Source organism: Anticarsia gemmatalis, chromosome 19 (assembly GCF_050436995.1).
Source record: "Anticarsia gemmatalis isolate Benzon Research Colony breed Stoneville strain chromosome 19, ilAntGemm2 primary, whole genome shotgun sequence".
Classification (NCBI taxonomy): Eukaryota; Metazoa; Arthropoda; class Insecta; order Lepidoptera; family Erebidae; genus Anticarsia; species Anticarsia gemmatalis.
The window spans coordinates 9,022,881-9,036,723 of record NC_134763.1 but is presented as its reverse complement, the minus strand read 5'-3'; the positions used below and the strand labels follow the sequence as shown (position 1 = coordinate 9,036,723).

General features: G+C 35.3%; 1 protein-coding gene across 1 annotated transcript in view; it reads right to left on the bottom strand.

Moving 5' to 3' along the window:
• LOC142981029 (uncharacterized) overlaps positions 1-13,843 on the bottom strand; it is a 45,063-nt gene that overhangs the window by 5,205 nt on the left and 26,015 nt on the right. Inside the window, exons 2-4 of the mRNA XM_076126683.1 lie at positions 1,243-1,413; positions 605-814; positions 11-88 (exon numbers count right to left, since the gene is read on the bottom strand). Coding sequence (XP_075982798.1) covers positions 11-88; positions 605-814; positions 1,243-1,413 — 459 coding nt within the window. The remainder of the gene's footprint in view (positions 1-10; positions 89-604; positions 815-1,242; positions 1,414-13,843) is intronic.

The window sequence follows — 13,843 nt, the reverse complement described above, 5'->3', positions numbered from 1 at the left end:
TCGTGCTTACCTTATGTTTGACAGAATTCAAGTCTGGCTCGTGATTGTGATTGAGGTCACCAGAACCGTTGACTATATTCTCTATTTTCTGCAACAAACAAATAGTATTAAGAAACGGTACCTTTACTTCAAGATTCTACATATTACACTTATGTTAGGTCTTTGAAAACCACTTTATTTTCTTACCAATCTTGGAACTTAGTGATCAGATTAATCGATGCAGCTTAGACAATATTGCGCATTGTTAATAGTTGTCATGTAACTCTGTATCTGGGCAACAGTAAGTGAGTGAATCGCTAAGGCAACCTAAATATAAATATACCCTACTTTAGTGTTTTATTGTAATCATTTCCTTAGTATAGTAGTATGTAGTATAATATCGTAATAATTATCAAGTTTATGTAATGGTTAATTAATTTCCCGTTACGGAGAAATACTGGCCATCTTTCATTTAACCCAAAACATTTTGACTTAAGACAAACAAAAATAGCCTAAAACACTAACTTCTAGACTAGAAGACTGGTCGACTAGAGGCAGTCGACAGCGCTTCATTATAATGAAAGTCACCAAAAATGCATTTTTTACAGGTTACGTGTCTACTCACATGTTGCTGTCTCCTAACACTATGTGTAGTAATACTAGTGTGTGTCTTGCTGGTCTTCCTCTCAATGCCGAGCTTGGGGCCGGCGGTGACCTTGCTGTAGCCGTTGGGCAGCGGCTTGCGGGCTGCCGGCTTGTCAGTGTTGTGGATCGGCTGTAAAGGGTAGCTCTTGTCGATGCCTTTTGTGCGACGTTCTTCGAACATTTGTCGTACCTTCGAAGAGAGGCTTACAAGGTGAGAAGGGTTTCTTAAAGTTGGTATTAGTTTTGATCATTTAGGACATCAGGTTTTAAAATTAGTCAGAATTAGTGTTGATTATCCAATACATCAAGTTGTCGTATCAAAGGATAGATCTACCAATCATATTAACCAGGCTTGGTACAGTTACAATTGTCGTTGTTAGAAAAAGGAAAAAACTAAAATGCTGTCGTTTCCTAAAAAGTCACAGATGAGAACATTTACTCGTAAAAGAAACGAATAACTATATTACTGGGCAATTCTTAATAGAACTGATACCTGCTTAATTTTGTATTTAAATGACAAATTTATTTAAATGTAAACATATGCCCTTTTTGCGACATTTAGCCTTAAAGACGTTTGTACCTGTTTACGATTACATAGCATATTGAAGTGGATGTTACCTTGCCAGGTTGTGTATGTGCCACGGGTGGTGGTTGATGTGGGGGGGAGGCGGTGTTGCCTATGTTGCTGGGGGAGTGCCGGACGCGGTCCAGCGCGCGCGCCTGCTGAGCCTCGTACAGCGAGGCTATCTTCATCTCGCGTTCTTGCATCTGTTTCTGCTGGAACCGAGCCTGAGGAATAACAAAATGAGTTTAGAGATTGTTTGATAAGATGTTGCTCTAAAAACGATAATTTATAAGTATGTAGTAGAGGATGTACGCTCTTATAAAATAAAATGGTCGCAGAATTGTTACAATCGTAAGTTTTAAATTGAACTTCCAGCAAAGATTTTTGACTTGAGGGATAGTCAGATAACTACACTCAGGTATTTAACATCTTTGGAGACTGAACCACAGGCTACAGGTTCATTTTGAATTAAGCTTCATTTTTATCATTTATAGAAGGGCCTTGCTCAGGGCTGCTCTTCATGTTTTGTACAACCTGGCCAGAGTATTGAACTGGCTAAACACGATGAAAGCCGCGAGAATATTTAGAATACATAGTAAGGAGCAAGCAAATACAACACACACTCATATTACTACATCAACTAATCAAAACAAACCAACGTCGTTTATAACAAAAGTTCTTAAAACAGTCCTTATAAGTCCTACAATAATATCTAGGATTACTCATCGCACTCAATACCGTCGCAGGCGCAGTGGGGGCGGGAGGTCGCCGCCCACGCACGCGCAGAAACAACCTGTCAATCGCCAATATTATTGTTCGACGGTACCACGAGAGTTACACTTCCGTCATTGGATTGTAAAAGGAGTTTTTGTTTAACTAGATAAGTAATGGTTGTTAAGAAACAAAGAGCTTTTTGTTTGAAAACATTTCAAAGACGTTGCGGACGTATTGCAATAGGCAAGTAATTTATTAAAATGCACAAGGACTTACTTATGATCATAGACAGGACATATTTAAGATGGATTGCAGTGATTATATGGCATAATTTCGAAAATGTTTTTTAAGGAGAAACAACATCCCTACTGTGGATTCTTAACCTTTATCTCTGGCTGTAGGCATCTGCCCAAATGCGGGATAATAATGGGTTGAAAATAAGAGTTATTTTCACAAATTAAAATATATTTAAAGATGTATGTACGTATGGAACCAAAACAAAAGTGAGTGAACCACAAAAAGGTTATTTGTTCCGTGTTGGAATAGTTATCACAAGGTGTAAACTGTTTATGAGCAAACAATATTTACCTAGATCGGACCGAAACTACATCCTTTTATTTGAGTACAAGACATTTCCTGAATTTGATTTTTAGGTTACAATAAATAAAAGTCTAATTGATCTATACTAATATTATAAAGCTGAAGAGTTTGTTTGTTTGTTTGAACACGCTAATCTCAGGAACTACGGGTCCGATTTGAAAACTATTTCAGTGTTAGATAGTCTATTTATCGAGAAAGGCTATAGGCTATATAACATCACGCTTCGGCCATTAGGCGCGGAGTAGCAACGAAAAATGTTACAAAAACGGGCAAGATTATGACCCATTCTCTCTTATGTGACGCAAGCAAAGTTGCGCGGGTGAGCTAGTTTTATATATTGAGAACATTTCCGTATAATTAGTGACAATAACGTCAATTTCTTTGTAATTGTGGCACGTTTGAACGTTTGTCGACCAACGTAGATTGTTTATCAAATAATTCGACACTTACACGCTACATCATGCTCGTACAACAAATCGATACGGTAGACTTTATGTGTTAATTTAAGAACGTTTCTACATTAGTTGGTTACATTTATTTATATACCTATATTTATATTAGAATATTTCTTATTAGTAGTCCCAAGTTTGGTACGTATGTATGTGGCAATGGTTCGTCCCCTATTTTAGAGGTATGATGCACGTCGCCATCACCTTCAAGTATAGCAGAAGTGATATTATGTATGCTTGTATCTTTATTATTTACTAGCTGACCCGCGCAACTTCGCTTGCGTCACATAAGAGAGAATGGGTCAGAATTTTCCACGTTTTTGTAACACTTTTTACTGTTACTCTACTCCTATTGGTCGTAGCTTGATGATATAAAATATGCTTTTTTTTCACGAAAAATATTCTCAAAATTATTTATATCTCTCAATATAACGAAATCGCGCTAAGGCTTAAAACTGTTGCAATGACAACGGAATTTTGTTAATTCAATGTCATTATAATATTGATTATTCGCGACTTCGGTGGCGAAACCTGAATTTTCCCGGGAAATGCGTCATTTTCCCGGGGTAAAAAGTAGCCTATGTCCTTTCTCGGGTATCAAACTATCTCCATACCAAATTTCATGCAAATTGGTTCAGTGGTTTAGGCGTGATTGAGTAGCAGGCAGACAGACAGACAGACAGAGTTACTTTCGCATTTATAATATTAGTATGGATTATATTGAGCTATCCCGGACAAGGATAAGAGCACCAGCATACATATCTAGACCGAGACACAAGAAATAACATAATTTCTTACCAGGATTCCCGGTCAAGCACTCAAGCTGGAAGAACAAAAAATTTCGGGCTGAGTTTCTTAAAAAAAATTGGATATTATGCTACTGTATTTAACATTTTACAACTGTGTATTTTTGTGAACTATTATTTTCGACTTCATCGCATTCATCATAATTCTACATACTCGCAGGTATGTTTCTAACTACAAGCGGACTTGGAAATTAACATTTTACTTGGAATCGTGTGTAAGTTAATTTGTCGGAATTTACCTGCACTTAGGTACTTCTATTAGCCAATATTAAACTGGAATAGCGCGATTGTGTATTACTTACTATCTAAAATGTTTCAATATCAATGCAAATTTATACCAATAATATAAAACCGATGAGTTTGTATGTTTAAACGCGCAAATTATAGGATCTATTGTTTCGAAGTGATGAAACGGTTTTTGTGTATTGAATAACGAATAATTTATTGAGGAAGGCAATAGGACTGGAGCAGCATACAAAAGTCTGCGTGAACGGGAAAACTAAAGTCCACTTGGCCGAAATTGCGAGCGGTGGCTAGTAATACATAATCCTCAGTCAAATTCTAGCTAACAAGCCTGATATGCTGAAAGAAACTGAAAAAAGATGCGGCACGGTTAAAAAGGTACACGCAATTACTAATTTTATTCATCCTTGCACAAACGAATAGAGGCGCACTCAAACTAGCATAATGTGGTACTAAATATTAATCTATTCTCATGCATAATCGTGCGATTAGCCCGAGTAACGACACACTCTGTATACTGATGGTTGCGAAGGAACACTCATTAGGCGCGTTTAAATCAAGTATATGGTAAATACCATGGTAATTTTTTGATTGTACTTTTTGACGTTTGTACCGAGAGCTGCTGATGGATAATGAAAACAGTGACGGTTTTTAAAGATGAGTAAAAGATTGTATGTACATTAGCAGACTTCTCAGATAGTGTTTTGCCTAAACTTGGAACCAGACGCAGTGCTAAAATTGTTTGCGATATCCTCAACAATATTTATTTATTTAAGTGAATGAATACAAAAATATACAAAAACATTTGTCATGAATTACTCCACGTCTATTGTAAAGATGGTAAGGTTGTAGGAAACAGACCTCTTTTATCTTTTTTAGTGTTTATCCCGTTTTGCGACAGGTCCGAATTCCTACCGTCCTTTCTCCATTTCGCCCTCTACCATTTCAAATTCTAAACTGCATGTTTTGTTCATCCGGAGTATCTCAACAAATTCTATATAGCACAGTAAACACTAACAAAACCCTTGTAATAACACTACATATACACAAATTAAATTTCAAGTACACAAACCTGTATCGAAAAGCATTATCACCGATTGTAGTCCCATGTATCTTAAACTTTATACTCTTGAATCCGGCTACGAACGGGTTGCTAAGGCGGGATTAGCATTCGACACAGTTGCATTGATTACATTGCATTACTTGCGCACGATTGCCTGCACAATCGCCTGCAGTCGGCCTAATGTATGTGTGTTTCGTGCGATCGTGACCGATACATAACGATGCACTATGGATGTTACACGGTGATGGGATCACAATACGGATGGAATGTGTGGTTGTGAGAGAATGTCATCTTTGTAATTGAATTACAAGATGATTAGTTGTATTTATTTAGGGAAACAAAAGGATACAATTGCTAGTGTTGATACATGTGTAGTTATGTGCACGGCATAGGTGCTGCCAAAAATCTATTATGCTATGTCAGGTTTCCGATTTCCGAGTCTTACTCTCAGCCGAGATTAAAGCACCTAGTTGTGTTTAATACCTATATTAGCCCTTACACTAAAAGAGTCATAATAATGTTGAAAATGTAAGGAAAGTTTTATAACTTCGAATAAAATGTTATTTATGGCTCGAAACCGGAATAACTTATTTAGTGATTTGATTACTATTTACCATATAAATGTATGGAGATAAAACTACGTGGTTTGGCCATCATACTTTTTCTATTTTCCGTTTTCAGCTATAGTTAATTCTAAACGAAATAAGAATTCGTGATCATGTTTATAGGTACTGTTTTACAGATTTAGTTTGATAATGTTAATCAGTTACAGTCTAGACTTATTTAACAAGATTAGTTCTAGTCATGGTATTGTCTGCTTTTTATTATTTAAGGTTGTGTAATACCACGTAATGAGATTCTTGAAATCGATTTTGAAAGTACGTTAAAAATCTTTTTGGTCTCAAAGTGAGTAACAGTTTTCGAAACAATTTAACAATTTTTCACTAAAACCAATCAGCCTATCCTTTTGTCCACCTGTGTTCACCAGATGCAGCTAAATACCAGAATGTTACATGGAGCGACTTCCTTCGGACCTCCACAACCTAGCTACCCGGTATATAAGACGATACTCCCAAGTAAGACTGGTTGTCAGACTATCAAGTTTCTGACCACCGGTAACGACTATCAAAAATCTTTGAAAACATTTCTCGACTTAATTTAAGTAGCCTATAAAATTGCAAATTATTTTTGTTGTAAAAGAAATGGGTCTAGCGTAATTTTAGCGGATTTTTTTTCATCACATACAAATAAATTAAATTCTAGAAAAGCAGGTAACACAATAGAACTTGACAATCGTACTACATAACTCTACATGTACAAAACATGACACTATTAAACTAATCGAGAGTGAAAGGCAAAAAAACAATGAAAAAAACCTAATAGTATTTACAAAGGGTGTGGGTGTGAATCGATAGAGCGTTGTATGCAAACGTCAAGGCAAAGTGCTCTACCATTTATGTAGAGACTAGAGACTACGCGGAAGATCGGCGATATACAGGCTTTCCGGGTGTGGAGACAGGTAGAGATTGATTAAGGAAGCTTATCTTTGTAGAGACAATTTAGTAACCGATTTTATTGTGTTTTTACGTAGGCAATAACTTTATCATCTTTGTGTCACAATTATACACATTTAAACAACAATTACGAAAACCTTTATTTTATGCCTATTACAATTGCTTCTAAAGTCCTAAGTACAGATCTCAGTTACATAACTTTGTTCTAAGTATATAATTCCTAGACGCAGTGGTACCTATGATTCATATTTACATCTTAGTCACCTTCAAGCGCACTTTACCTGCATTGAAGACAGTGTAGACACTTCGCACATACGTTTATATTTATAGTTTCAATAAACTCTTTGCAGATGAAATTATCTAGGAATGAAGGATTTATTACTATTTGTTTGTTGTACTTTGTTAGATGGAAGATGGAATACAACTTCAATAGGTACTTCAAGATAATCGCGAGGAATAGTTGGTTTAATCTCTACCGGTATGAAGTTTGGGCGAGATATATTAATCGGATGCAGTGGCGGATTTGCAGTCCTAGCCGCTATAGGCCCCATGCCCTGTGCCGCCCCTTTTTTAGAACCCATCATACATGTAGACTGGATACATAATTCTTTATTGACAATAAAGAATTGACTAACTCTATCCAGTCTTTTAATTGTTTAAATAAATTAATTAATGTTAAATATAAGCTGCTAGTTTATTATAAGTATTTTCCGAGGTTTTAGGGATGATTAGATACTTACATCAATAAAACATTTGAAAAGGTCATAGGATTTATTGCTTAATTGTTTACTTCGTAATGGGTGGAACTGCAGGCTACAGCTGATATTATATACTATGCATTTGAGTTATTTGTTATTAATCTTGTTATAATCAGTGATTATTAGTAGTTTTAATAGATTCGTCATGTCTGTCAGTCTGTCCGTCCGTATGTCACAGTCATTTTATTGAGACTATGCATACTATAAGGTTATTTGGAAGGTAGTTGTATCCAATGAACCGCTATAAAGGTGTAGTATAATTTTGAAAAACAATAAGGTTGACACTCCATACATGTTACCGAGAGATGATTTTTTTAAAATACATTGTGCGTTGTGTGTTGTCCGCCTGTCGGAATTGCCTCAATGCTCTATACATTATTTCTAAATCTGGTGGGCTTCTCCGTTTCTCTGAACCCATCGTGCGCGAGTCCGACTCGCAGTTGCCTGATTGTTTGTCACGAAGTGCCGCCCTTAATATCTAGCCGCCCTAGGCCTGTGCCTACTGGGCCTTAGGGCAAATCCGCCACTGATCGGATGTATCAGATAATAGTCCGAAAGCTTAGTATAGAACCTTGGCACACACAATTTATCTAGATTATAATTAATAATGCAGAGAATTTCTAAAATAAAATAGCTGTACCAAACCTGCCACTATCAGCTGCATAAACCAGCAGGTCACCGATGTTCTACATTCTGAATGTTATATTGTACTATAATTTACTATATAACAACGGATAAAGGAAATAAATGATTGTGATTAAATTGAGTGTGATGTAAATGAAACATTTTTTGTAGAACTTTACTTATTCAAACAAAGTAGGAAGCTTGTAATGTTTCCTTTTTACTGCTTCTTTTGTCCATCATATCTTTCTAGAAACGGTTTGTAATGTTTTCTTCAATATTTTTGATTTGTTGTTGTAATTTAATTTTTTTCTTCATTAATAAACCTTACCGTTTTGAAAAACTCGAGCACTAACTTGCCTTTTTTTTGGGACCTTTAAAAACATACAAATAACAAACAACAACGTAATATATCTTTATAGTTAACAAATGTATTCTTTTAAGCAAAGCCAAAACATCAAATAAGAAGCCTTACGTAACATCCACTACTTTCCCTTTAAACCTCAGCGACAGTTATTCAGGTCAAACTAGTCCCTAATTACCAGCATTCCTTCACATATTCTAATCACTCATTATCTGTATAAGGGGTTAGATAATTAGCCGATGTTTAGGCGAGCAAGTGAGCAACAATGACCATACTGAGCGCGCTGGCGCATGACGCCGCCGGCTGACTCACTGCCTCACAGTCAACGACCTTAAAAATGTAGATTGAGGTGATACACCATGATATAACTTAAACTTGTTTTTGTTTTAAAGAAATTGTTGTCAAAATGGCAGAATTTGCGGTGATTTCTGTGGTTGACACTTAAATCTTTAGCGTCATGAGATGAAGAAGTAGAGTATACACAGACAGACAGACATATTAAATGAAAGCGACTATGTTAATTAAAAGGATACCATCTAAGGTACAATACCACAGACAAATATTCTTTCTTTACGATCCAACGATGACAGTAAAAATTAGACTAAAGTTTAGTTATCAGCTATAGAGTGATGGTGAGAATAAAAAGCAATACTTGGTAAACAGAGAAGAAAAAGAAGAGCTATAATGATTTAATATATAAAACCTACTTTTACACATAACAAATTCTCTTTTGACTGCCAGTCATTCTGACTGCAAAATTTCGCTCAAGATTCTTATTAAGATAGCCAACGATAAAGCTGAATTACGTACTGCTCTGTACAAGCTACGTGAAATAAATACTGGTAACTTTATAATTATGTATATTTACCAGTAGATAAAGACAAGAGATATATGGTACACCCACATTCTAACTAGTTAGTAAATGCCTATTGTCATAATGATAAAGAACGATGGTGAGTTAGAAAAATGTTCTGATACGAAAGCTCGTTAGCATTCCGAGTATAGAGGAAACTATGGTCCTTGAGATTTACCTTCAGAATGCCGAAAAGTGTACTTAATAATGAGAAATAAATTGCTCTAGTTAAGCCAAGGAGGTTTCGAAACTGTGTACTGTACTGATGGTATTGAAACACGGATTAGGTGTCAAAAGTCACATCAGCTAAGACGAAGCAGAGACTTAGGGCCAGTCTCACAGTTCAGAAATAAATTCCAGAAAAAGTAACAGCAAATATAAGCATATCACTGTCAAAATTTCATCTCATATGCTACCTAATAGCTTATCTAGAAGTTGTGAAATTAGATTTTTTTTTCTTTTTTGTCTTCGCCTTTAAAACAAATGAAAATTATTTCTACAATAACGCAAGTGTAAACCAAATCGACCGGAAGAAATCGAATGACTCAATAATCGAATAGATAAATAATTCAACATTGATTGACACCAAGGAATCGATGTTTTACACTTTATAAATAATTTAAACCCCTAGGGGTATAATTACAAAGCTTTCTGCCTTTTTAACGAGGGGTTCTTTGAAACTTGAAGGTCGATGGGAGTGTACAAACATTTTTGTAAGACGTATTTCCAATTTCGAGTATGGGAATAAACAGGTGAAGTTGTTAGGGGATATCCTTCAGAATATTTAAGTGTTCTTCAAAATTTAAGTAATTGATAGGTGTATTTTTGGACGATGTTTCCGTTTTTTTATTTTTCGAACGTAATAGGTAGATAATAGGTAGGAATTATGTTATTATTCGTGGTTCACGGAAATTAGTAGCACTAGAGGTATAATTTTCTTTTACATTTCTATCAGTGAAAATGGCTGAATAAAATATGTTTTAGTAGCTATTATCTATCATATAGAGATAATTATATCAAAAGATTTCTATGAATTTTCGTCGTAATTGTCGAGTGATAAAATACCGCTTTGACGTGACAGGAAGATATGCAAACAAGCAAATCAACAACCAAAATGTCATTCAAAAGAAGTAGTAGTCTTATCATTGAAACATATTATTATAATGCATTTAAAAATGTATAAACGATACTAAATGGTAAGGTATACAATTATACATTCTCAAGGTGTATCATAGATCTTTACAAAAAGACGTTGTATTAAGCGAAGTTTATGTAAATGCAATGAAATCTAACTGACGTAATACCTATTCTTGGCCAACACTGCAGTCGTAATGACCGTATATTTCTTGTTTTATTTCCAAGCCGCTAGGTACTTTCTTTTAAATGTTTTTTTACTTTTATTTGACTTTAGTTTGCTGAATTGAAACTATAAGATACTCTTTTTAATCACCAATCAATTTTAAACTTTTAGTAAAGGTAGGTATATTATTATATCATTTATGGTGTATCTGAATCTACAACCGTTTTACGATAATTTAAACAATTATATTTGTGTCTGATACTTAGTATTCACGTATCTAGTGCAAACATCAATAATAAAAGTATTGATAAGTGCAATAACCACTATTAAAAATTGCATCGAAACGTGTTTAGCAATTTAGCTACATACTGGTACAATACTCGAACAGTGCAAATCTCGAGACATCCTGTTTAAACCACAAGGGAGCGACAGGAAACCGCAGTTTGTACGTAAATAAGTTCAACGACCTTTAACCTTTGGTTTAAGAGTTAAAACATTTTCTCAAGTAACCTGTTTTTAAGTTAAAAATCTTGTACCAAAAATAATTGTTAATAACGTAATATTACAGTGTTACTTTCATATTTTTAATGAGCAAGATGGTCAGTCGTATACTGTGATAATTCAAAGGGATCTTTTTTGCAAAATAATAGGTAGGTACTGAGTTGAAATTGAAACGTACCACACCATGTTAAATTATGATACTGGATACTTAGGACAAGTTTTCCTCTGAAACTGGTTGTGCCATAATATTTCGTAATTCCGCGATCGTATCAATCTAGATTTAGATAAACTTCTAGCTATCTCTGGTTTCTTGATAATAAGATAACTTCTCAGCACGAAATGTCACAGACAGCAATGTACCTAGTTTTTTGAAGCTTCATTTGAGATCTTTTACGTATTCATTACGAAAATTTTAATCAACATGGATGGACGCATGGATTTGCAAGAATATTTGTTGGCTATTATGATTTTTAATCAGAAGAATAACGAATTGAATTGTTAAACCGTACCTTAGCAGGTCGCAAAGTCAACCACCCGTTCCTGATCTCAGCCGGGTCAGCCTCTTCTAAGGAAATCGAGGATATACTCCGAACGCCTCGCGCCTTCCAATGCTCAGGGTCCCACCAGTTCACATGATCCAAAGAACGGGAGATACCGCGAGCGTCCATTACTTAAGAATAACCACAAAAATACTAAAGGTTTACGTTTTAATTTTCTGAATTAAACTCCGACTTTTCTTATGAAGAAGATTATTGAAGGCCTTTGACAAATATATTTTCCGATTGACTATCAAATCGTCTTTGTTGTCTCAAAACGATGTGTGAAATAAAATTCCAACAATGGAAAATTTTGTTCTAAACCAAAATTTACCACGGAAAAAGGATATTATTTTATAACACTTATACTTTTTAGGGGGTAAATATTAGAGCTTGCGTCTAACCTCCCCAAGTTTCGAAAGCTGAATGAACTTAAGGGCTGTTTGTTTGTCCGCTCGTTGCCTAGCAACGGAACACGTGGTGGCGTCCAATGTCACGGCATCATGAATAACTCATGACCTTTGAGACAGGGAACTTGACCCAGTGTGACTAACTTGAGAAATGTGAAAGTATGCATCGTAATTGCGTTGCTGTTTATTTGCGGAAATATGGTTATTTTTGCATATAATTTGCGTAAAATATTTTGAGGCAATGGTAATACGTTGTATGAATGTGAATGAAGCTAAGGAAGCTTGTGAAGATCGTACTGAGTGACGTTCTATGGTCTCTGTCTACCCCTTTGTTTCGTATTCTTAGTAATATTAAAATAAGCCCTTCTATGTAGATCCTAAAAATTTTGTCATCTGTTACAGTTACTAAAGTTACAGTTCAGTTGATATTACACAACAATATTGCCTTGCTTGTAATAAATAAAAGACAGTAGATGACAGTACAAGGCTGCAAGGTTTCAAGTTTCTTGTGGTAAGTCAACGGATAAGATTGCCAAGTTCACTGTCAGAAGAAACAAAGATCAATTGTGTCGATAGGAAAGAATATAAAAAAACTGGCTGACCCGAGCAAATTCGCTTTTGTATCTTTTTTCGAAATTTTCCCCGTTTTTAAATCATTGTTCGTTGCTACTCCGCTCCTAACGGTCGTAACGTAATGTAATATAGCCTATTGCCTTCCTCAATAAATAGCTACCTAATGTACTAAAAAAACACATTACCCTTCTTTGCGTCGCGCAGTCGGGTTGAAAGCCTTTAGACAGTCTTCCACTATCCATGATAAATTCTACTGCACGATTTAACCCGACTTTTTCCAACAAAATGTTTGTATTATCAATAAAATAATTACTAAGTCCGGCTCTCAATGCAATTGTATTTCAACAAACCGTGAGAAAGTCGTTATTTACCCTTTCTACTTATAAAATATCTTGTTGATCGTCACTTTCTAACTTTCAAACGCTCATTGCAAATCTTCAAATAATATCATTGTTAAATTGAGCCTTATTTGGAAGGATTATGAATGATTTTATAATTGAAGCTCGCCCACGTGTCAACGGTATAATGCCTGACCATTTATGTTCCGTCGGTAAAGATTTATTTTAAAATGCGCGTGAGTCATCCTCCTTGTAAGGTATGGCGCATAGACATATGACGTTATTACTTTCGTTCTTTACTTGAAATGAGGCCACCTGAATTTTATTTTTTTAATTGTTAAGGCCGTGACAACAGCCGCGCGTTCTCTGAGGTTAAGCTACACTTGTTCTATGGATGGGTGGCCATATTAAACATACTGAGTAACTCCGTGTTTCGGTCGGACTCTTGTTTTCATAGATATTTGACAGTCGTTAACAGTAGTCAGAAGCTTGAAAGTCTCAACCGGTCTAAATGAGGGGTATCGTGTCACCCAGGTAACTGAGGTGTGTAGGTCTGATTGGTAGACACTCCATGTAAAATACTGGTATTCAGCTGCATTCGGTGAGACTGGAAGCCGACTCCAACAGAATTGGAAGAAAGGCTAGACTAATTCATATTGTTAAGGCCGTATGACCAATGTTATAAATTAATGCAAATTTATTTCTTGAACCCTAAAACTTAAATGTTATATTAGTTTGACTATTTCGCGAAGGTTAACGATTTTATATGGCATATTGTATATGGTCAAAGCCTTAATTTTGCATTGAAATGTTTTAATGATGCTGTTCCAAATTGTTCTGTACCTATTTATAGAGAAACATTTATGAAAATGCACGTAAAATTACTTATTTGGATGTTTATGAGCTCAGTCTCATAATGTTTATGCAATGGGTCATAAAAATGTAAATATGAAACTCATGTGACATTATTTTCCCATAACTAATTCGGTGAAAAACTAAAGTGTGTAATTA